The 24,867-nt window shown below is 37.5% G+C and overlaps 2 protein-coding genes across 2 annotated transcripts; one reads left to right on the top strand and one right to left on the bottom strand.

Moving 5' to 3' along the window:
* Window positions 1–4,722: 4,722 nt before the first annotated feature.
* On the bottom strand, window positions 4,723–12,891 carry LOC146140024 (beta-1,4-galactosyltransferase 4-like). Its single transcript, XM_083392591.1, has 7 exons — window positions 12,887–12,891; window positions 11,804–12,039; window positions 10,422–10,565; window positions 9,702–9,940; window positions 8,443–8,630; window positions 6,144–6,371; window positions 4,723–4,981 (listed from the first exon to the last, which is right to left on the bottom strand). Exons 1-7 carry the CDS (start codon window positions 12,889–12,891, stop codon window positions 4,723–4,725), a joined length of 1,299 nt encoding a protein of 432 aa, XP_083248717.1.
* Window positions 12,892–17,608: 4,717 nt separating this feature from the next.
* On the top strand, window positions 17,609–18,736 carry LOC146140023 (choline/ethanolamine transporter FLVCR1-like). The gene has a single exon (XM_083392590.1). The coding sequence runs from the start codon at window positions 17,609–17,611 to the stop codon at window positions 18,734–18,736; it is 1,128 nt and encodes a 375-aa protein (XP_083248716.1).
* Window positions 18,737–24,867: the final 6,131 nt, after the last annotated feature.

The raw sequence follows: 24,867 nt of genomic DNA, 5'->3' as shown, positions 1-24,867 counted from the left end.
ATTCCGATACTCATACCCGATATTTTGTACACAAAGTTTCGCGAACCCTTCCGATACCAAATGACGCCATTACTATGCCTAAAACAAACAAAATATAGACAAAATTGAAACGTTGAAAAGCCTTTTTTTTTCATTTCTAGCCGAAAACCTGTATGTCCAGTTTTAAGAACCACAAGTCATGACTAAATATACCTCCCTATAGTATCGGACGACCGATACTTCCACTTGCCACCGATGTCATCGGACATCCATAATTATTTTAGAAACACTAACGTACGTCTACGTTTCCGACTGTTTCATTTTTACTATTTTTAGCCACATTTACATTTCTTCGCATATAAATGTGCTGGGTGGTAAAAGCGACTTTTGTCTGTAAAGACGCCCAAAAACACGTGGAACTTACAAGAAAGACAAAAAAATCGCGTGTAACGCGTAAACAATACCCGTTTTACTTTTTTAAAACAGGCTAAAAATGCTGTTTGGCATGGTCATAGATCCGTCCGTGGAAAGAGTGTATAAATGTATGTTTCTACCTAACATGTAGAAAGTCGTACCTGGTTCATATTTTAAGAAAAATGAGCCGGGACTGATTAAATTGCTTGGCGGACCGTATTTTGCCTAGGTCTGCTATACAACAAACAACAGTTGTAAACAGACTCTGATTCTTGGTATAACAACTTGAAACAGTAGAGAGGGGCGCAACTGAAACACTTTGATAAGCCACGATGTTGCAATTACATCGTGTTCTTTTTTTCAGAGCAAATAACATAACCTAATCTCTGTCAATCAAGACCCTTTTTATTTACCTTTAACCTATCAAAGTCAGCATAATTAAGGTTGATTGACTTATTGACTTGAAAATATTTTTGGTGAAACCACAAGCAATAGATTTTAGTTTACTATAAAACAAAAAAACATTTTAAGAATATCAAAGCCCATACAGAAGTAGGTATCATTTTGAACGTTTCGAATGACTCTGAATGAATAAAGAGTTTTTCGAAACGTTCAAAATGATACCTACTTCTGTATGAGCTTTGATATTCTTATTACGTCTTACTACAACCTCCAATCATTATGCTCCAAAAAAATTTTGTTGAACAATTCGGATTATAACTCTGTCCTCACTTTCAGTTCTTGTTTTCCAGACATTACGGTTTTGATACGTTGAAATCTAATCTAACAAACATACACTACATCTTTATTAGTCCAGGCACTGAAAAAACGAATGAACAGAGAACTACATTGTGCAGTAACAATACACTAAACGTTTGATTGTTTTGTTTATTATTTCAGCTACCATAGAACGGAAGATTCCGTATTACTACGTTTATTATTTAGAATTTATTGTTTTACTTTTCACCGGACAACACTAAATGTTTGCCGTGGAGCTTGTGATCAGCGGGCCGAAGGGCTGTGAATTTAGGCTCGCCATATGTCTGCGTATCAGTAATTGTGTTTTGCAGAGTTATACAATAACCACATGGTGTAAAAAATTAGCAAAAAAATCAGCCTGTTGAACGTTTAAAACTCGAAATTAACCCGATGAAGACTGCGCTGTGTAATTTTTAGGTTAGCCGGCCAGAATTAAATCCTAATCGATTTTAAGAGTCTATATAAAAACAAACCAAACAAAATAATAATTTAAGAAACTTAAAAAATAATTTAGTCATTTTTAATACGATGTTTGTAGAATGAGATTTTCTAAATAACCGTTTTGCAAACCTTAAAATGGACAAAGACTACAAACAGCAGCCCTATACAAAGAAACTTCCTTTGTCATGCTAAATATCTTTCTTTTTCTTTGTTTTGATTATATAAATCACGGGTCACGAACCTATTTGACCCTCAGAGCTGATTTATGGAAACAGAGTACTACGAAGGACATTAGTTTGGTGCAATCTTCTGAATTAACAAATTTACGATTCATGTTTCATGGTTGCTCTTTTGAAGCTCACTAATGGTGAGTTTGCTATTAATAACTTGCCTTCGGGCGCCTAGTAGCCTACTGTATTTGTATGGCTGACAAGGTGCCCGCAGACACTGCGTTGATCACCCCCGTTTTAAATGTACAGGACACAGGCTCACTCGGTTTTGTTAATCTCCATCTTGAATATTTCGAGTCACAATAAGATTCTTGACCTCGAAGTAACGTAAAAATTCCTCGCGTAATGCGTAAAGCATTGTATTTAATAAAGTACCAAATTATGTGTTTTCAATTGAGGGGCGCAATTTTTCCACTATTGCGATGGAATTAGGCTGCCATCTGGTAGGATAAAGTTTTTCTTTTCTCCGTTTTTATGTTAAACAATATTTACATATATTCGAGTCATTTTTAATCCAAGAAGTCAAGTTACTACAGCACTGAAGTAAAAAAACATCTTGATCTTGCAATCAAGATACAGGAATTTAAGGCTTGCCACATTTCACTTTTGAACGAGCTCAGTACAAAAACACTAACAAACACTGTGGGTTGAAACAATTTCGAGCGCATCTATAGCTAGCTAACAGGCAGAGCATTTCCTGGCGACAGCATTATTCTAAGCTATGTGGATCACCCCGCTTGACGTTTTTTTACTAAGGAAACAGAATATAACACCAAACAGATGTTTGGCTTCTGTATATAGCCATAACTGTTTATACTGCCATAACTGCAAAGCAAAATTAACTTATTTGCTATCCTAAACTCAAAGTGTGTAGACGAAAAAACGACCACGACTACACCAGCGTTCGCATGCAGTTTGTGGCCATATTCTACAGCGTAAGTTTCTTTATGTATAAATGTTTATGTAAAGCAAAACGGCGAATTCTATTTTGCAAATAATGCTACAATCAGATTTGAGCAAACCACGGCAATAATAAAATCAACGCCCGTACACGATTTGCATTAAACCTACTTATAGTTTTAAACATGTGCGTTCCACATCTTTTTGCGTCCTATGATTGCCTGTTTTAACTATTTGGGCAAATAGATATATGTGGCATGAAGTCTCAATTTAATTAGCTTCTGTGCTGACTGAATCAATATGCATGTCACAACTGGCACCCATTTTCCAAACCAAACAATCAGCATGTACACTACAGTTCGGCGTACTATAGCTCTATACTCAGTCAATATACGTCGCTAAAACGGAAGTGACCTGAATCGCATTACTAGCAGTTTGGACTTGAATCAATTATGTATCAGACATTTGTGGCTATTTTTTATCTAAATCATTAATGCGAGTAAAATCGCGTTCATGTCGAAATAGACAAGTTTGTGTCGATATTCCACTTGCTCTTTACATACGAGCGTCTGTTAGAAGTGCAGATCTGAAAACAAGAATGCAAAATAGGCGGTTAGGGCGAACACACATCGCACGCGCCTCTTACAAGCTGCAGGACCACGCTATGCTTATAGATATTAAACCCGGACAACGTGGCCAAAAATAGCTCTTGGTCCCTTACTACAGCTTTCGCTATAAATCATTTCAAGGGCATTTGGTAATATAAGAAAATATACAAACGTTGAAAGTGCAATGTCACCACATATAACTATACGAGAGAAGTTAGAAATCCCCACTTTATATTAAGTAAGGCAATCATTTTTATCTAACAGAAAAGCAAAATGCGTTGAATAACGACAACAGCATAACTTCATAAACCAAGTTATACACAGACAAGCGCTTTATTAGAGTCAAATTTTTACCTAATATAGGCGAGAAAAAGCTCTATACTTACATCAGCCATACGGATTTCATTTCAATAACAATGCGCCCCAGTAGCTTTATCAAATTAAAGCCAATGTATTTATGTGATAAATGAATGAAGTAACTTAAACTTGGCCCCATGAACTGCCAGGATTTAATACGAAACGTTTATTCACTAATTAAGTGTATGGGTAAGTAAGCTTTTTCTGATAAAATAGGTAAAACAACGCTGATTCAACGAATAAAGAAACAAAAAATGCATTCACGAAAAAAGAAAAATAGAGATGAACCTAATAACAGGTAAACTACTTATTAACAAATATTTTTAGTTTGCTTAGTTACATAAAAATTGTGTTAGGAGAAAAAAGGTCATGCTACTTTTGAACGGAACCAATTAACTTTTAAAGGTTTCGTAAATGACAGACAATTGAAAACTCGTACGATATTGTACAACCAACCATTTCGGCTCAATGTCTGATTAATTTAGTAAATTTTGGTCGTTTTCACGACACAGTCTATTGTGTACGTCAGACGCGCACGTCGGAAATCATCATCATCAGCTGCCAGACATATATGGCACGCTTTCTACGACATTACACGAGGATAAATCTAAATTATTCAATAAAAAAATCTGTTAGTAAAAAAATTTAGGAGTGTACAATTAAACTATATGGTTTGGGTCTGATCAATAACTCGCGCACTTGTATTTTTTGTTCGCAAAATTTTGAAGTAAGTTACATTCCTTCAGGCACGACTGCGTTGACGTGATTTTCGAAGAAAGGTTTCATCAAGTTTAAACCCTGTCCTTATGCGGGCAAACTAAGACAAAAACCGCACGTAACGGGTAAAAAGGATGAGGTAAAAAGGCATTGAGTTGACCTGCGCAAAAAATATCGCTTTCCACCCAGCGTTTGGTATAAGGCCATAGGGCGAAGTGAACCTTACAAACATACACCGTGATGCCCATAGACCATAGAGTATAGGCTGGAACAAGTAAGACGGCGACCACGTGCCATGGCGCCAAGAAACTGTGACGTCACAGCGCCAGCGTGCCGTCTTCGGTCGACAGTAGCTGGAGCCGGGAGCAGAAGTAGTTGTAGCGGTAGCAGAGCCACTTGATCCAGTCGCAGCGCCAGGCAGAGGCGCGGGCGCCGCTGCAGCGCAACACGGCCGAGCCTACTTGCGCTGTGATGTTGGCGTACAGCGGGCCCTGCGTGACATTTAGCACTGAGTAGACGATGTTGTCGAGGCCGTCGTTCCTGATGCGCTTCTCCGAAGTCGAGAGCAGCGCGAACCTGGCAGGTCGCAAAATAAATCAGATTTAGCAAAGTGTGTATGGTTTCAGTCGCGCGCGGAGCGTTGTACGCCTTTATTATTGAAATCCGACAACAGTCGAAACCTTGCGACATGGTGTCACCCGTATAAATGAAATGTTGTGAATGCATGAAGGTTCATGTACTTATTTCTTGTGAGGCACAGCAATTTTTGAACGCCACACATGTTAAGTGTCCTCATTAAAATCTGACAATTCGAAACCTCGCGACATGGTTTCCTCTTATACCTTCCTTGCAAAAGATATAGCCTGTTTTACAAGGGTTTCCCGGATATCTATTAAACCCTTTTGGGAACCATTAAAACAAAAACTTTAAAGTTGTTTGAACGACAAGTATTATGCCCGCTTCTATAATCAAAAGAATACAATCTGAAGCCTCGGTACGATGTAACTCCTTAATGTTTTAAACAAATAATAAACCCCATTTAAAATACAACTTTTTATTTCACTTAACGTAAAAAACATCACCATGAAATTACATTGAAAGAGCAAGTTTGACGATAAATGGGCTGGTGAAAGCGATTGACTGTAAGCCATAGCCATAATGTGCCTTAAAATACAATGAATGGTAGGTTTTAATCAAATTATATGTTTTTTTGCATTTCAGAAGAAAACGATAAAGGGTACGCAATTTTAGCAAAACGTAATTTTTGAACGCAACACATGTTAAGTGTTACATTAAAAGTCACCTATGTAGAATGTACATTTTCCGTTTAATTTGCGCATAAAGAGTTTTAAATAGGCATAAAGCAGTATGACATACCAGCTAAAATACCGCACAAAAATTTTGCGCCAAACGTACAGCGTAAACAAAAAAACGTACAGCGCAAACATATAACTATAATTTGGAACACAATACATGTTTTTTTAAGTAATTTCATTAAAATAATAAAGCCATAATATTCGATATATTGTCATTTCGCAATTTACAGACGTTTCAGCAATACCTCATGCCACCATCAGTGTAAAAATCCAAGCGAAGATAAAAGTCTGTAAACTGCGAAAAACACGATTTTATCGAATATTATGGCTTTAATATACCTCTGCTAAAATCACATTTATCAAATTAAATGTAGATTAATGCAGCGAACGTCCTAGTATTATTCAGCAATCACTTGACATACCTTAAAAGGTTATCGGCGTTTCCCTTGTCCCGCTCGTGAAATATCATCCTATACCTAGCCAACGAAATGGGCGGACGGTTAATGACGTAATTACTCGCCACAAGTCGGTCGTGCATGTCGTCATCCTCTCCACCCCAGCCCCAGTACTTGTTCGAGTAACCGTTGACATCACGAAACTGCTTGGGCGTCACCATAGTAACGCCGCCGAATATACTTTCGTACGGTAATCTGCGTGCGAAGAAACCAGTGTTGTAATGACTTAAGTCATTGACTTGACTTAAGTGCACTTGAGTAACTGTTTTTAAATGACTTGACTTGACTTAAGTCCTTTGACCAAAATCATTGTCTTGACTTAAGTATTTTGGACAAATGACTTGACTTTGATTTAAGTCATTTTGTCAAATAACTTAGAATTAAATTAAATGTTTTTGATTAAGTTTTGCACACTTTTATTGCTGTATATTGCGTTTGTGGTATTTTTTTAGTTGTTTGTTGCTTATAATCGGAATAATTTAACAGTTTACTTTTATGTCAATGGCATGACTTGAAATTGACTAGCTCCCATAATGACTTGACTTGTTTACTTGGGCAACCGATGACTTGGACTGGGACTTGACTTGTTATTTTTGCGAAAGCCTTGACTTGGACTTTAAGTCATTTCAAACTGACTTGTTCACAACACTGGGAGACACGTTTCATGTGTTTGAAACGTATAGGTTCTGAGAGCGGTTATCAAATAATACTTATAAAGGCTAGTATATCAATCTAAGATAGGCCAAGACGGGGTTTAACAAGGATTGTAACAATAAAAAAGATCACTGCGTATTGTGCAGTAAATCTAAAGTCAAAGCATTAACGGCACACAGCACACAGGGTGCTGTCGTACAGGCTATAGCCGGAATTAGTTGTAATTACAGAGATTTCAATGGAAGTAAGGCAAGAATGAAATCTGGCGTTAAGGTTTGATCCAGATTCCAGATCCTACAAAGTGGGGCCCAATTTACCGAGTGAACGGAACAGGCCGAATGTCAAACACAGTGTACAAAACCGGTTAGCGATTTGTTCCTAAATTAATAATTTTTTTTTAAAGAAAATCTAACCAGGGTCCATAACATTAACACATTTATCAAACATGCTGTCCTATGTAAAGGCGCGTTAAACAAAAATGATCATGTTTGCCAAAAATTAAGGTCTCTCACACACAAAATTTGCTTTTTCTCATGTTACGTCATAAATGTATGTGCCCGATTTGACTAAAACCTAATTTTAATTAATAAATGTATATTTTGATCTATTTTCGAGAAAGCTTAAAACGGAGTCAGAGAATAAAGGAAGTTAAATCAAGCTTACCGCAATAAATTTCATTCTATCAACTCTTCAATCAAACGCACACAGGCCTGAAAGCGTCAAACAGAGTTTCGTACGCCTCACCCAAGACCAGTGATAAAAGTATTTCAACAAAAAGGTCCTGGGTGTAACCAATGACGAAATTATTTAACAGTTCGATTAAAAGATGTATTGCGCGTAAGCCTAACGCACGTTTGCACCAAGCGCCGTGGCGAATCCGCTCAAAGTAGAGTCACGAATAAAAGCGCAAAGTGCGTCAACCGGCATATTGACTGATGGCGACTGGTTGCCTGACAACTTTTGCAAAACTGTACAACGCCGAAACGACCGGTCAGCCCTCACAAAAGTGCAAAATGCCGGTCGCTTCAACGAAACCCGACATCGTTAACTTCCCTTCACCCTGGTCATAGCTACGCTGTTGCGAGCTAATTAGTCAAGGATGTTACACGGAAAGAATATAACTTTGTTGGTGCTGTACACCACGTGTGACCTGTGTGTTGTCGAGGAGTAGGGGCACAACAGGCAAGTTGCGGTTAAATTAACATAATAGCGTAAAACATGGGTTGTGGCAATGTGTGATTTAGGGCTAGTGGAAATTTATCAGTTCAATATTATGTGGTTCTTCTGTTGAGGAACCTAATCAAAAAATATGGTTTCAGCCCCAAAATTCCCAACATATAAACACGAAAGGAACCACGAAAACAAAGTTTTAAGGTAGATTTCTAGCTCTAAAGCATATTTTAGCATCATAACGTGCAACGCAATAATTTTGTACTTTAATTTTATCGTGACTAATGACGTCTAAAATCGGGTTAGACGGCCAAATAAGTATTATTCCACAATGTCTAATTTTACCTTTAAAACGCGGGATAAAAGTTCAAAACGAACGAGAGATTGCATATTACTCAATGAAAATACTTTTGACCGATTCGCCCAAGGTTTGTTCACTTACTTGTAGTCGTACTTGTCGATGGCGACCGACATGTGCTTGGGCGTGTCAGTGCAAGTGTACAGAAGCTTGTCGTTCTCGGGCAGCAAGTCGACGTCATGGAAGACAACGCAATCGAAATCCGCCTCGCGCGTCGCCTCCAGAAACCCGAGGTTCATCAGTTTCGCCTTGTTGAACGCCTGGTCGCCAGCCTTTGGGATTACAGAGTTGCGTTGTTAACAGGACGTGCCAAAGTATAGTTTTCGCCGACGCGCAGGTTGCCGTAAAACCTTAAGTTAAATATTTCAACACTAAGCTTAACTATATGAAAATTAAAACCGAAGCGATCTAAATTCTAAAATATGCGCAGTGCCACTGCGGAGTATATAGTTTGCTTTACAGGACGGAGAAAATATTGCATAAACCGTAATAAAGCCTCTCACCACCCCTGTTTCTGTTAATAAATGCGACGCACATTCTGCTTAAACTGCGTTTTACGAACTAAAGTACATCGATATGGCCATATTTGGAAATTTGAGGATTTGTTTGTTGGGACATTTTTTATTTACTAAAAAAATTTACTACAAAAATGTGTTTTTCGTATTACCTTTCTGATAGTGTTGAAAAGCCATAATAATAATGAAATGCTTATATTTATTTACTCATTTGCTTGGTATATAATTATGCAATAAAATCATTTTTTTTTAAAACAAATAAAAATCAAACTATAACACATAAGAAATAGGGATCACTAAACCACATTTCCGAGTTGTCAAACGAAATGTGGTTAAAAAACAATAATAATAAAAAATTTAGGCTGTTTCTTCTAAATTTATATATTTATAGGTACTCTAATAATTATTTTAAAATTATTACAAAATCTAGTCCCATGATAAAGTTTATTATATTTATCAAAAAGCAAACGACTTATGCTGTAAATGACGCTTGTCAATTTCTTATTTCCTTTAACCTTTTTCGGAGTAAACTATATAAAAAAAACGAATTAGTGTCTTCTGTAGCTATTTTTAAAGTTACTGTTACTACGGGGGTATGGTATTCTAAATGTTACTGGACATCACGCCCAGGGTTTTTTCAAGGTTTCGTTTGGGTGACCGCTAAGTAGTTTTAAGAGACCGCAAGTGTTTCATTTAAATACCAAAAAGTTGCAAGTCCAAAATTTGGGAAACCGCTGGAGAAATTTGGGGGACGGTTTCGGTCCCCCCAAACGCCTAAAAAAACACTGATCACGCCTGTCAGGATTAAAGCGTTATTACAATACCCACTTGGTGAACGACGTAGATCTTGTAGCGCAGTTGCTGACGCTGTAATATGGGGATAAGGTGCCACAGGAGGGCGCGCAAGTGTGGTTCCCTGCCTCGGTGAGGAATTATGAAGGCCACGCGGTGGCGTGCTGTGCACTCTGTCGATTCGAAGAAGCCATGATCCAAAACCGCCGGGTTTTGCTCGGCAACTTCGTCCAGCGTTGGAAGGTCATCTAGAGACCTAAACTTCAGTTCGCCACCTGAACGGCAAAACAAATTATAAGTAATTGGCGTAAAATTTTCACTATAGCACGGATTGATCTATTGGTACGGAGGTCAACGGCAAACGATAGTGGCTCAAAAATCCTGATAACCATTTAGCTCAACCTCCGAATCTTAGTCGTTATAGTTGTAATCTCGCCATGGGCTAATGCTGGTTTTAAACAACTGTGACCATAAAGTCAATAAAAAAACTCAACAAATAATAAGGTCGATCATTGTCAAATTATTTTCATCGAAAGTCAAAGCCTGCCCAAACTGGACTGAGCAAACGCAATAGCGTATTAAAGCAACTATATGATTTGTGACTAAATCGTCACAAACCCATCGTCAATAATTCACTGATTAGAAATTTTTCCGGGCAAACCGTTAACTAATATTATTTAACACCAAAGTCAATTATTTGGCTAAATTTTTAACAACAAATTTTCGGCGTGCAAAACGGATTTTAATCCTGCTCACCAAGGTCCGGCGGTTCCAGAGAACAAAGCGCTTTTTCGAGAGACGACGGTTTGTCGCCGACCGTTGATACCGCAGACAGAAAAGGGGGTGGGAGAATAGTTGGCGAACTGATTTTTGTTCCATACGATCGCCTCACGAAGCTGCCTGCAAACGAACTTTAAGATAACGAAATACAGGGATGCGTTTTGACATAATTTTGCATAGGGTATAGTTAATTTCCCTCGAAGTTATTTTTGTTTAAGGCACTCACATATGCCGACGTGCCAATTTTTATCTTTTTTCTGTGCTAAAGTTTAGAAACTTAGCATTTTTGACAATTGGCTGTATTTTGGTGGGCTTGCGTGCCATTTTTTATTAGGTCGCCTGCCACATTTGGCACGCGTGCATCATGTTGGACACATCTGGTTAAGGGTATAGTTAATAGACCTGGGGGTTTCTTTTTGTTTTACATTGTTGTCCTAATACGTTGCTGAAAATATCGCAATAGTGCGTTCGTGCAATATGTTCTATTGAATTTAGTGGTTGCTGTAACGTCAATTTTGTCAGCAAGCCGAGCAATATAAATAGTTAGCAAGGCGATTTAAACGAAAAGCGCCGTTATTTTGGCGACAAACCCAAATATATAGGTTCGGCAGAATTTTAAGAGTTGATGTTCTTTATAGAAATAGCGTCGCGTTAGAGCGCGTTGCGCTTGTACGCACGTATCGTCTAAAATCACAAACATTCGGAAAGTTATTGTTGTCGAAGCTTCGAACCGACAGCAAGGCGCGATGTGCCCTTTAACACACGCTAAGAATTTAACAGATGTTTCAAACGAAATGCGATGTATCTTTCAAAGCACTTTTAATTCAACGGACTTCCTATTTCATATTTCACTGCTATTGCAGCTTTTATGAAACTAAAAGTAGAAGAGGGGCCTAAATACTTGATATTTAGTTGTAATAAGACGCGTTTAGTAGTATTATGTAAACAATTTAAGGATTTTTGTTGATTTGCAAAAAATCGCCATATTTGCTGATTCTATAGCATTAGGGTTGCAATAATGTTTTATTGTGCCATACCGTTTGTTTTTTTGTGGTACAATAATATGGACAACCAAAATAAATTTAGTCTCTGGGTCTGTAGGTTGTGATGAATAATGTGCTATTAACAAAGTAAGCCTATTTTTTTTTTTGTCATTTTTATCAAAGCCTTTGTGTTAAAAATGCGTCGACAGTTTTAAGTGTATACATTATTATCGTTTTAATAGGTGGACCACTGGAAATGCTTATAAATAATAAAACTAAGATTTATACGTAATGCTAATACAAGCAGTACAAAGCACGCAACCCTATTGTCGGATATGCCCAAATCATTTTTCATATCAGAAATATACGGCTTACCATGACTCTCAATAGTTTTCGCTGTTTTCTTTTCGTGCAAAATCGCCCTGTTAACAGCTTTTCGTTTTTTTGAATCATGTCCAACATCCAGTGAGGAGATTTTGCGTTCCGGGTAACCACGGTAACTGTTCTCTTTTACCTTTTCTTTTAGTCTTAGTTTAAGGTTTCTCGACGAATGTCCAGAGTAACTTTTTGAGTTACTGCTTTTGTTCAGTAACAATGAAACTTGAAGTAAACTAAATAAAACAATGATGCAAATGTAGAAAAATCTGGCCTTTGGTACTTTTCTCCGAAAAAAACGCAGAACAGACTTTCCATCCAGCGTTGCATTTCCAATAAAAGTTCTACTGACGTCAACCTCCAGAGAGTCGTTTCGTTTATTTTTGCAATTAAAAGAGGCAAAAATTGATGGAGTTCGGTAGAGACCATTATTCTTCTGTGGCATTTCTTTGTCATGTATCCATATGACAAAAAAATTAGCATTCAAAGTCAGGAATATTAGAATAAATTAACTGGGAAATACCCAATATGTATATTGTCAGCAAAGTTTTTCACATATTGATCACTGTCCACTAAAAAAAACTGACAAAGGTTAACAGACCACCTGCAAAGAAAATCCTTGCAAAAATTAAAATATACTTATCCTAACTCGAAGAAGACAAAAAACATGTAGACAAAAACAAGGCACTAAAAAAATTGTTCAGTCGTTTAAAGAGAATTACTGAACATTTGGTAAAAAACAGGCTTCAACTTTTTTACAGGGTATCCACATTCCAAAGTCTATACTATACTTTTCTCTAGACAGTATAACATTACAGTTCAGGGACAAGGTTAAAAATCTTGTTCCATGCTGTTTAATATCCCAACTAAAAAGCTGGCAAGCACTAATAGCTAATACAAAACAAACAACATTGCAATTACTATGAAGGTAACAGCTTTTAGAAAAACAATACGTAGTAGTCTGACGTAACAAACAGACAAAACTGGACTTATTTATTTATTTTGTTAACCTCTTGACGAAATAACAAAACAAGGTATCCATATCGTAGGCAAAATTCTCACCATAAATCTAAAGGCATTTACCTCATATTCAACTAAAATCGAATGGCGGCCGTTGAACATCTGCATTTAAAGGGTATATATCAGGACCGACCAGCTGTCGTTATAATATTTCTGCCTTGATTACACATTTTTTTTGTTCAAATAATAGTTGCTTCATTATAGCAAAATAAGTTTGCTTCATTATAGAGTTAACTTTATTTTGTTCCCAACTTTAACTGCGTAAATCAAAATATGTTAGCCCGTTTGGAAATTCGAAGTGATTAATGATTCATATTTGTTTTGCATGTTAAAATGAAGAAACAACCCAAATAACGTTTGTTTGAAAGTAAGACAGTGGGAAATCGAACGGTTATTTGGCCAAGCGTGGTGATTACATTGAAAGAAAACAAGCCGCTTAGCAGAATTTTTTAACAAAATAAAACCAACTATATAAGCAATGTGGGAAAAAAGTCGATCAGCTGCCAATAAAACAAGACCTCCAGAAAAATTGTTGAAAAATGAAAGCCTGTTTGCTGTGGCTAGCAGGTCAATGGGAGACAATAAAATGCCAAAAAACGTTCATTTTCAAAGAAAAATTAATATCTTTATTTCCAAATGACTTATTTGGCATTGTTTTAAATAACATTCTTGTATTCTCAGTCAACTGGTTTCAACAAATTGCAATCGACTTTTAAATGAAAAACTATAATATGTTAAACAGTTGAAATTAGTAAACTCATTCGACTACGTTTAATATTTCACACAGAACAGAATTGCCAAAAATCACTACTAAACAACAAATTCTTCTTCACCTGCTGATTTTCGAAACACTAGCTGCTGAAGAGTCAAACAGGACACATTACTCAGCGATTCTGATCAAAACACCATTTCTAGCTGTGTAATTTGGCTTATGTTATCCCTTTATACGCAGCTAGAATATTTTAGGGTGAAAACAACGTTGGGTTAATATACGCAATAGTTGCACCACAGCAAACATCGTGATTGTTTCCTGTCATAGAGTAAAATTAGCGACTAAATCACTGGCACACAACTACACGCGAAAGCGATCGACAATAAACATATGACGAGAAATATAGACCGACAATAACCGATGATGGTAGCGGTAGGCATACATGTTTATAATTTGCCGCCGCCGCCGCAATTTACTGATGGACGCGGAGGCTACAACTGCTCACACGTTAACGTGTTTTTCAAAAGTCCTTTATTTATAGTTTCCAGTCGTATTTGCGGTGCAATTGCACATATTTGGGAGCCATGCCTTTGACAGATGATTAGGACTTCAACACATAGTTTTGCAGTGAATAGGCTTCAATGAAAGGTTATCACTAAGAGAAAGTAAGGTGGTAGCAAAGTTTATTTTTAAAACTAATCATAAGTACTAATATTAATGTGATTAAATGATAGATTTCTAAGCAACCCAAACAGTAGGCAGGGACACAAGCGTAATACCGTAATATAAAATAAATATTTTCAAAAAACTAAAAAGAATAAAGAGGCAAAATTGATAATATTTAAAAGCAACGTTCTTCAACAGTATGTTGAACGTAAAACTAATACGACCGGCCGTCCTGTGACGGTGAGTGCCAAAGCCGGTAAACTACTATAAACCGGCAATGTGAAACTATAAGGTAAAGTGAGTCTAAATTGCGTTCCAACCTGCTTGATTCAATAATGTATGGTGTAAACTGCGTTTCTTCAGCACACTATGATTTGAAAAATGACTGTTTCCCATTTAGCAACGCACCGACCCAACAGTGAAAGAACAACAACTGTGGAGTAAATGAAGCTGCTTTGGAGTGAACTCATGGCGCATCTAGTGGTTTCTAAAAATGCCCCTTACTGGCTGCAACAGTGTATAGGGTTAGTGGTGCGGGTAGACGTCATATAGGGCAGGGTTTCCCAAACTTTTTTGGACCACGGACTACTATTTGTAAGTCTGTTTTTTCGCGGACCGCAATACAAAGCAAAAATAAATAAAACCAAATTTTATTTATTTACAAAACTGACAACATCAATGGGACGGATGGGATTGCTTCACTCTGCTTACATCATCAATTCATCATAAATTCCAAGCGCAACAAGTAAGATATACGACACTGGACAGCAAAAGCTTTCGAAATCAATAAGTTGTGAATAACTGCGGCATTTTAATTATCTTTGAAAGGGTACACATACTGTACAACAGGTGTCGGTAACATTTTTCTAGTCGCGGGCTAAAACCAAACTCAGAAAGGTCTCTGCGGGCCGCACAAAATGTTAAGTAAGAATTATGTTATTAAAAATTAGAACAACTGTAAATTAGACGGGTTTCGTATATGTTTTTGCACTTAAAAACGCGTTTAGTTACTTATAAGGAGGCAGTAGAGTAAAGTGTGTTGACGCTTAGCGGGGCAAAAAACATTTGTTTGGTTTAAAATTTGAGTCCGCACGTCGTTATTCATATTGAAAAGCGATTTTTTTTTTGGTATACCGGCATTTCTTTCAAATTTTTATTACAGTTCAAAATAAAAATTACAAATGTATTTCAAATATTTTTGAATATGTTTTCCGTTTGTACGCGAAGCACTTTGGCACTTGGCAGTTAGTCAGTCTTCCACAGCGGAAGAAGCGCTTATCTAGCTCAAATGACAGCATCATAACGTAAACAAACCTGACGTATAAAGATCGTCAACGCAAAGCGCGAACATTTTTCGCACTTACGTAGTTAAAATAGTCAAAAAGTATGAGAAATGGACTCGTGTCTAGTTTGTTAAAGAGGCTGCGGGATGGATAAATAACATTCGTGGACCGTAGGTTGTGGACCCCTGCTGCACAATGTATATGTGTAACTTTTTAATTTCTTGTCATATCGCCACGGACCACCTGTGCAGTCGTCGCGGACCACAGTTTGGGAAACCCTGATATATGAAATGCAAAATATCTGAAGATTTTTTTTCAATATTCGTTTATGTACTATAGTCAACAAATGGCATTTATCCTGACGCATGTTATGGTAACCAGGCTATATTCTTGGCACTTTGGTGTGTGGAAAATTAAACAGATTTACCAAATCAAGTTCAAGCCGAGGCTTTAGCAGAGGCTTTGGAGATTATGTGCATACTTTAGTTAAATAGTTAGCTTAATAATTACAAACTTACGGCGTCAAAACAAGCTTATTTCTGTAAACCTTAAAAGTATGGTGAAAGTGTACTGTATAATTGTTACGTGAACAGCTGCAAGTTTTTAGAATTTCATGCAGAGCCATATCTAACAACTTTGTCTGCTTTTCGTAAATTTAGCACATCCTATAAACAATAATATAAACTCTTAAAAGTTGTAACCGGGGTTATACAACTGATATACTGATTCTATTTGAAAAAAATGATATTGGTATTTTTGATTTTGCTCTAAAGCAGCGTGGTTCAACTAAAGTCCCTCAGACCAAATGTCACAATGATGCAAGTGCCCGCCAAACTTTATTTTTCGCCTTCTTCAAATATATGTAAACGCAAATTTTGTTTTGTATTTTGGCATTGCAATGTATAAAGGAGCCCTGGTATATTTTCTCTTTTTCTATGAGTCAACTGCCAAGCGCTATATGTTTTCTACATTTTTGCCGAATTGTTAGTGCAATTTTTTTACAGCTTGGCAATATATTCAATTTATATTGTAAGTAAAACCTATAGTCAATTCTTCAAACAAAATAAACGCAATATAGGCTTTCTGCGATTTGTCCGAACTTTTTACGTGATTTTGGTTCATTCATTTAGGTGTAGAGATAAAAAGAGCTAAGCTTTTATGTGCTTATTGCGTCAAGCAAACATCTAAAGTTAAAGTTTAGCCAACTGAAACTAAATAAACGCGTTTTTTCAGCTTCGCATAATAAACGTATAGCTGGGTTGCTTAATTGCACAGCAGGTGTTTGGAGGATAGGTCGTTGCCTAGAACTTCTTGAAATATGACGTAATTTGCTTGTTTAAGTCTCTATTTAATGACTTCAATAACTAATTTCATTGACAATTTTGATTAAATGTAAATATCAAGAGTTTTTTTGTGTAATTATAGTTGCAAGCTTAATTGCTTTGCAAACCTAAACCGGGGCGAAACTAACGCGGAAGTGTAATTAATCAACTTGAAAACTGCATTTAAAAAATGACTGCGTAAACGAGCAACTATAATGAAGTTAATTTTTTAGATTCCTGCTATACTATCAAAAAAAGTTAGTTTTATATTAGGTTTTTATTTAGCCTAGTTTTTTTGCATCAATGTTATATTTCGACGTTAAATGCAGCCTACCAATTTTCTGTGTTGTGCTGAATATTTCCAGCTAAAAGCTCCGGAAAACACGATAATTCAAATGCCTGCATCAGCTTTGCAAGACCCGTGCTATTTGGAATTAAAATTCGTTTTACAGATCAAAAAAGGATTAGCTTACGTAAAAAGTGAATTAAATGTTATACAAAAGATCTTTTTAAAATGTCAGTTCAAACAAATGTGTTGAGTTCGATCGACGAAGCACAGTTATACAACAGACGTTGGATCTTTCTTGCTCTTCTAGTACTAATTCAGTGTTTATCTGGATTTTCTTACACGTTTTTCGGACAGATAAGCAATGTTTTCGTCAGATATTTTCATGTTACCTACGAGGAAGTGATTTGGACTACAATAGCTAACGACGTGGCGCCAGTTTTTATTACATTGCCTTTGGCTTGGTTTGCTCATAAACGATTATTAGGCTTTAGATACATTATTGTAATTTGCGTGATGACGTTTATTGTCGGCTACGGGTGTTTTGCAATTTCTACAAGCAGTGACAACCTGTTCGCTTTCATAATTGTTGGTCAGATACTCAACGGCGTTGCCACGCAAATCTTGTTGACAATTCCATCAATATTTTCAGTTCTATGGTTCCCCGAAAACCAGATCGGGACTGCTATTGCAGTGAACCTAACAGGAATGTGTTTGGGCAATGTAGTTGCACTTTTACTACCAGCAAACATACTGTCCGTTAAATTTACTGTCGATGAGGCAACCAACAGATTGGCACTTAACAAAGACAGATCAATATTACTCTGGATGTATCTGACGTGCATGAGCGTCGCTTTTGTTGTTGCGGTGATTTTGCTTATGTTCGTTACCGACAAGCCGCCAAAGCCACCCACCTATGCACAATGCTTAAAGCGCCCGGAAAATTTAGCAAACAAACAGGTTGCATTTTGGCACAACACAAAAGCTATTTTCACCAACAAGAATTGCATTCTTGCTGGCATTATAATGGCCATTATAATTTACGCGCCAACTGTCGAATACACCACACTGCCGAGAGTTGTACAGTCATTTACCGGTCTCGCTCAACCATATGATGTCATGAGTGCGTACGTTGTGACCGCATTTGCGTCGCTTTCAGCTGCAGGTCTCCTTTTGGGTGGAAAATTGGTGGACGTTTACAAAAACTACAAGGTACTGGCTTGTGTCGGCGCTGCTTTAGTTTTTCTCTCGTCGTTTGGGGCGTTCGTTGCCGTCTTGTATACCAACTACGTTGCCCTTTTGGTGACCGTTGGTGCAATGGGCTTGGGTACGAAGATGACAGTAGTCACTTTGTACGAAATCGCCATGCAGCAAACCTACCCCATCGACGAGGTTTTTGTAAGCATCTGGTTTGTCGGTTGCCAAAAGCCCTTTGGCATAGTGTACGCAAACGTCGGCGACGTCATATTTAACTCGTGGGGCGGTGCAGCCCTGATGGCATTCCAATCGGCCAACATGTTTGTAGCCCTCATACTTTGCTGCTTTCTGACTACCAACAATCCCCGGCTCAATATCGATTCGAGTTTACGGACTAAACCGGACGAAACCGTGCCACTGATTAAAGTATCCAGCAAAGTTCAGTGATTGTTTTGTTTTATTTATTTTTTCTTGTTTTATTTTTTTAGCATCGCTGTTTTGAGTATCTTTACCCATTAGGAAATTTACTTCAGCAAGTGTTCGAAGAAGATCTTTAACATCTTTTGATGTATAATTACAAACTTATTACTAAATAATAGGCCCCGCAACATTGCAAATAAACTTTAAAAAAATAGCAAAATCATAAAAAAAAAGTTTTTTGCACTTTTATAAGTATATCTTACGTTGTTTTGAAGTATACTTCTATTGTGTAACGTTGAATATAAGAATGACTTTACATATTTGTTGATGCGCAATGTAATTCGACTATCCATTATATATACATTTTATAGTGCCATTTATACGTATTTATTACTCAAAAGTCAAAACCTATCTTATACGGGTCTATTAATTTACTATCATTTTCTATCGACGATGCGTTTGACTCTTGTTCTCCTCAGGCGGACTAGTAAAAAATTTTGAAAATTATATTCTCTCGTTTTGGCTTTTATTTCGATATTCAATATAATTTTACAACTTTAGTCTTCACGCTTTCACGACTGCTCACTTGACAAACAACTATGTAATTACAGTGTGAACGTTGCGAACGAACTTAAAAACTAAATGCTTTTGCAAAGTTTGAATTACTATGTCACTAACCCTGATGATCAGGGATGCGGAGTCGGTTACAAATAACCCAAGTTCTACTCCCGAGCTGGCACTACAGCCGATATTCCGCCAATTTATATTACTAAAATAACGTGGATATTCAGCAATCCACTTATGGGGGTGTCATATAACTCATTCACTCACCGTACATGGTTGACAAACATCCACCATATGCTATTCCGCCTTTACAATTTACAGTTGGCGGCAATATCAGGGCATGTCGGACTCGGGACTCGGGTAGTTTCACGTGGTCTTACTCGAGTACCGAGTCTGACTCCGACTTCGCAGCCCTGCTGATGATGGCCTAAATTGAATTCAATTATTAACCTGGTATACAAATAATCGTGTGTAGTAGGACTACTTAGATGAAATGAACTGAGACACTTTGTTGCCTGTTGAGCCATTAATACAAATGTTACGTATATGCACAAATATTACGAATACACACAATGAATTACTTGGTTCAACTATATACGAGATTATTTCCGTTGTTCTTGTGAGATTTTGAATTCATCATACAATTTTATGTTTTGTGCATGATGATTTTAAACTCACATAAGCGTACAATTTACCCCATAGTTGACTATAGACAGTGACGAATTACCGTGAGCAGACATGAATTCTCTTTGTCGTGTTTTTTTTTCGAAAAAGCGTCACGTACCATCGTTAGCAACTGTCTATGTGTAATGCGTGCCGTTCCGTGTATAGTTGAGTGCAGTGAAATCGCGATATTCATGACCAAAACATGAATGAATGCCTTTGTCCCATACCAAAGATGGCACTCACATGTGTACAAATTCGATTGCCCTGCATGCCAGCATATACGATTATACGTCAACGAAATAAAATAGATTGCTGACTGCCCTCACTGCTAATTGGTGCCTTTCATATGTCTTGATGTAAAGGCTCGGAAAGCTTAATGGTATCTTTAAATTACAATTGTCTACCGTTGGTTATTTTCCTGAATCAAGTGGCGGAAAAAAGAGTTTTGTTTAATTGAGAGGCATAAAACGTTTTCTCTTGTTTTATTCTATTGGTTGGCAAACAATGCAATTTGAATAGGGCCGTTTCACTTTCGATAAAAAAGTTATTGTAAAACACGAAAACATAAAATTTGTGCGCGGAGCTCTGAAGCAAAAAATATATCTTAAAACAGGGTAAAACGTTATGAAAATATATAAAAATGTGAGATAAGCGCTTTTAAAAAAAATAGAATTTGAAATTTGAAGTTAGCTAAATATATTGATACGTTCTTACTGTGGCCAATTATTTAAAAACCTTTTACTTAAGCTTAATTAACAATATATCAACAACAGATCCGCCACTGTTGCAAGATTGTTCTGACTTTCAATAGCGCAAATTGGTCGTAAAGATATAAAATGCTAAACAGAATTAAACGATACACAAAAAATTCGAAAACTGGTATAAATCGTACAATAGCCCGTTAACACAAAATAATGCACCATTTGTTTTCAGCGACTTAAATCATGTTGCAAAACAAAGCAGGCTTAACAGCAAGCGGGCAGTTTTTTACCAAAAATTAGTCATTTCCAATTAAAATAATATGTTATTTCCAACACATTTTTATAAAAATAGTCATTTCCATTTTAATTGACATGCCTTTTTATTAGAGGATTTTTCGGAAAGATCGAGCCACATGTAATGGTGTTTATGTAATACAAAATACCAACGATAATTGTATCACAATAAATCAGTGGACAAGCAAAAACGTTGCGTTTAACGTAATAATTATTAATTTAATTTAATTTTTTGGAAAATACATTTATGGAAAAACATTTACAAAAGTGCAAAACAAGAAACGGATTAATGTAAATTTGGTGCGCGTCTGCAATATATAAATATTTCTTTATTGCTACAAGAATATATTTGAGTTATGACATAACAAAAACAATAGAATAGTTAATTTATGTAGCACTATAGCACGTACACTACTCCTATATACACTCCAATTTAAAAATGAATCGCCACAGCAATAATTTTCTGGATAATTTGATTATTTCGTTTAGCGCTGAGGCAGCATAAAGTTAAGCAGAGATATAGTATAAAAATTTTTTTACGTGTATTCATCTCTTTGATTTGCATTTAGTAAGAGACTCGCTCTCGCTTGCTTCGTCAATAGACTTATTTGAGGTTTTGCTAATCGACAGACGTTTGTTTTCGTGCGTTATAAAAAAGCACATGACAAAAGCCAGTAGCATGTTTGCCGCTTGGTAGATCATAACGGCTTCTCCGCTGACAGATTTATATATCGCCCGGCTGGTTAAACCGTAGAAAATACCCAGCGGCGACTGGGCGCCGACAAACCAAACGCTGACAAAGGTCTCGTCGGCTGGGTACGTCTGTTGGGTGGCGATTTCGTAGGTGGCCATCATTGCAACCTGAACCCCGAATCCCATGAAAACGTTTCCGGCAGAAATGGCAGCGAAACTGCTGCAATACACTCCAATAGCCGCTACGGCTGCGGCCAGACACGCGACAGCGCAGCCGACACAGGCCGTTCGCTTGTAGTTTTTGTAGACGTCCATAATTTTCCCGGTTACCACCGAGAACTTGCCGACCGCGTAAAAGGTCATGATGTACGCTGCCATGGCGTTGGCACTCTGCGTAGAGCGCGCAAACTCCTTCGTGATCTGAGACATCACGATATACTCTCCGGTCGTCGCCTGAAAAACGATAGCGAAAACAAAAAAAGCTACGATAAAGCTTCGGTTCGTCATGATCGCCTTGGTGTCAGCGCAAAACTGGTGTGGCCGAGCCTTCAGTTCGTTCTTGAGCTACTGTGCTACCGTTGGCGCTTGTGGCGGAGCATCGGACACGAAGGCGGCGAGAAAGACGCACACCACTAGAGCGGTGGCTGTTCCACCAATGTCGATATACCTTACCGTCAAGTTGTTCGCGATAAGCGCATCATGGACGCTTTCTGTTGCGTTTTGATCCGTGAAATTCATAACGAATGCCGGCAAAAGAAACCCAATTGCGTTTCCCGCGAACAATGCCGCCGCGTTCAGGGCAATCTCTCTTCCGACTTGATTTTCCGGAAACCAAAGAACTGCGAAAATAGACGGAGTCGCCAAAAGGACCTGGGCCCCGATTCCTACCATGAGCTATCCGAAAACTGCCAATGCAAAGAGGTCCCCAAACCAAATGAAATTGTCACAGCAGATACGAGCGCCAATATGCGGAATCCTACCAGTCTTTTGTAGGTCAGCCAGGCAAATCAGAACCAACGCGCTTATGTCATAGGCTAAAGTCAGCCAATCCATTAGCTGGAGGCTGAGTCGAAAAAACTTGACGTAAAAGTTGCTGATAATTCCGAACATACCAAATGATAATCCGGATAGCATCTGCAGTATAGTTAAGGTCAGAAAAAACGCCCAGCGTCTCTTGTACAAACGGAATCCCGCATCGAAGTTTCTAATTGCTGCTTCTCCTTCCACCATCTTTCACAAACTTGTTTTCTGTTTTTTAGCATGTGTTGTGAGGCAGCCGCCTGACAATCATGTTTTAGTTGCGTTTTATGTGCGAAAACATAGTAATTACGTCACATTTTTGCTAGGTCTTCATATTCTTGTTTAAGCAAAGTAATTTTCTTTTAATAGGTTTCACTAGTAAGCTTTACGTATAGTTTGAAGAGTAGGCTATATTGTATCTTAATGGTAAGTGACTGGCAGTGTCGTCGCGTGTTTTTATGGTGCTTTAAACAGTGAACAAGCAATTACTCAGGAGGAAAGTGTATCCTGTTAAATACCCTTCTATCAATTGTGTGCTTTGATGCAGATAAACGGATGTAAGCACCATAAATAACGTCTGAAAACATTGCCTATGTGTTAGTGGACTGCCCAGTGGTTACTAAAGTTTTTTTTTTAATTTGTTTAACTATATTCTGGAAAAGGACACAGCACAAATTACTTTATGTTAAATTAGTTTTGTCCCGATGAGTTTTGTATAAAATACTAATGTCAATTGGCAACGCTGCTCACTTTAAGATGTGGCAAATACGACTCCAGACCAATGCACATCGGCATCAGTGGTGTTAAAACATTTACGTCACCACCCAAAAAATAAACTTTGCGAGACTTCATAACAGTTTTAAGACTGTAACGATTAATTATTTGAAAGCGTATAAATGGATCAATCTTATATTTTGTTCTCGTAAATTGCAATTCAATTTGAAGGTACGCCACTAGAGTTGGACGGCCCTCGATTTAATCGGCAGAAATTAAAAGAACGTTATTCCCACAAACAAACTTAATTTGGCGGTCAAGAGACGGACTCCTATAAAATCTCAGTTGACATTTACACTGGTCAATCGAAAACCAACACAATTAGAAACACTATTTTATGGTTCGACTAACCCAGTGTTTGCCAACCTTTTTTACACTATAGTGCCCCCTTAGGCTCAATATTATTTCACATCGCCCCCCTCATCTTGCTTTACAGTAACGTATCATATTAATGGTTGTCTAACATCATATTGACTTCACATTCGTTTCGATAAGCTGTCAGTCTTATTTTAGGTTGTCTAACATACATTCACTATGCTAGGAATTTATAGATACATTAATTCACCAGGTTATGTCATTACCCAAAATTCAAATTTCTGCACCAATACTTTAAATCAGGGGTCGGCAACCTTTTCTTGTCACGGGCACTAATCAAACTCATAAAGGTCTCTTTGGGCCGCACAAAATGTTAACTAAGAATTGCGTTATTGGAATGTTAGAACAACTGTGAATCAGGCGGACCTCCGATGTTTTTCATCCACCACTACTAATGAAAAGTGTAATAAAGCTACTTTAACACGATAACCTTAATAGAAAGTGTAATTCAGTGTTTGTTAAGCTGTTTAAGTCCTGGTGCACCTGGCGAGCGAAGCGAGTGCGATTTTTTTGGGGGTATACTAACATTTATTTTAAATTTCGTGCTAGTATTCATTACATTGCTAAAAAAAATAAAAAAATGTTAAAACATATGTCTAATATTTTTGAATACGTTTTCCGTTGTCTGCACCGGTAAAAAAGCGCTAATCTATTCCAAAGACAGCATGAAAACGTAAACAAACTGGACGCAGAAAGAACATTCGCGCGAAGCGCGAAAAATTTTGCCCGTACTAAGTTAAAATAGTCAAAAAGTATTTAAAATGTACTCGTGTCTAGTTTTTAAAGAGGTGGCGGGCCGTAAGTTGGCGGCCCCTGCTTCAAAATATACAAACATTTTGCCGCGTATAAAACTGTGAAACGCAACAACAACCAACAACTTTACATTTTTATGACTTTACATTTTTATGTGAACTTTTCAATTAATTTTGCCATAAGTACTTTCATGTAACGCCCCCTTATATGCATTCGGCGCCCCCCAAATTAGAAACAGACCCAAAACGCCCCCTTGTAAATCGCCAACGCCCACAAGGGGGCGGTCCAGTCCACGTTGGGAACCTCTGGACTAACCGA

Source organism: Ascidiella aspersa, chromosome 6 (genome assembly GCF_963924565.1).
Source record: "Ascidiella aspersa chromosome 6, kaAscAspe10.2, whole genome shotgun sequence".
Lineage (NCBI taxonomy): Eukaryota > Metazoa > Chordata > Ascidiacea > Phlebobranchia > Ascidiidae > Ascidiella > Ascidiella aspersa.
This window is presented reverse-complemented; position numbering and strand designations above follow the sequence as displayed.

Excerpts from the sequence above, each read along its gene's own strand:
- LOC146140024 (XM_083392591.1), bottom strand. Across the intron at positions 10,566-11,803 it reads GAAAACTATTGAGAGTCATG|GCAGCTTCGTGAGGCGATCG; the intron begins GTAAGCCGTATA and ends GTTCGTTTGCAG. Across the intron at positions 9,941-10,421 it reads TCTGGAACCGCCGGACCTTG|GTGGCGAACTGAAGTTTAGG; the intron begins GTGAGCAGGATT and ends TTTGCCGTTCAG.
- LOC146140023 (XM_083392590.1), top strand. The coding sequence starts at position 17,609 with ATGACGTTTATTGTCGGCTACGGGTGTTTTGCAATTTCTACAAGCAGT.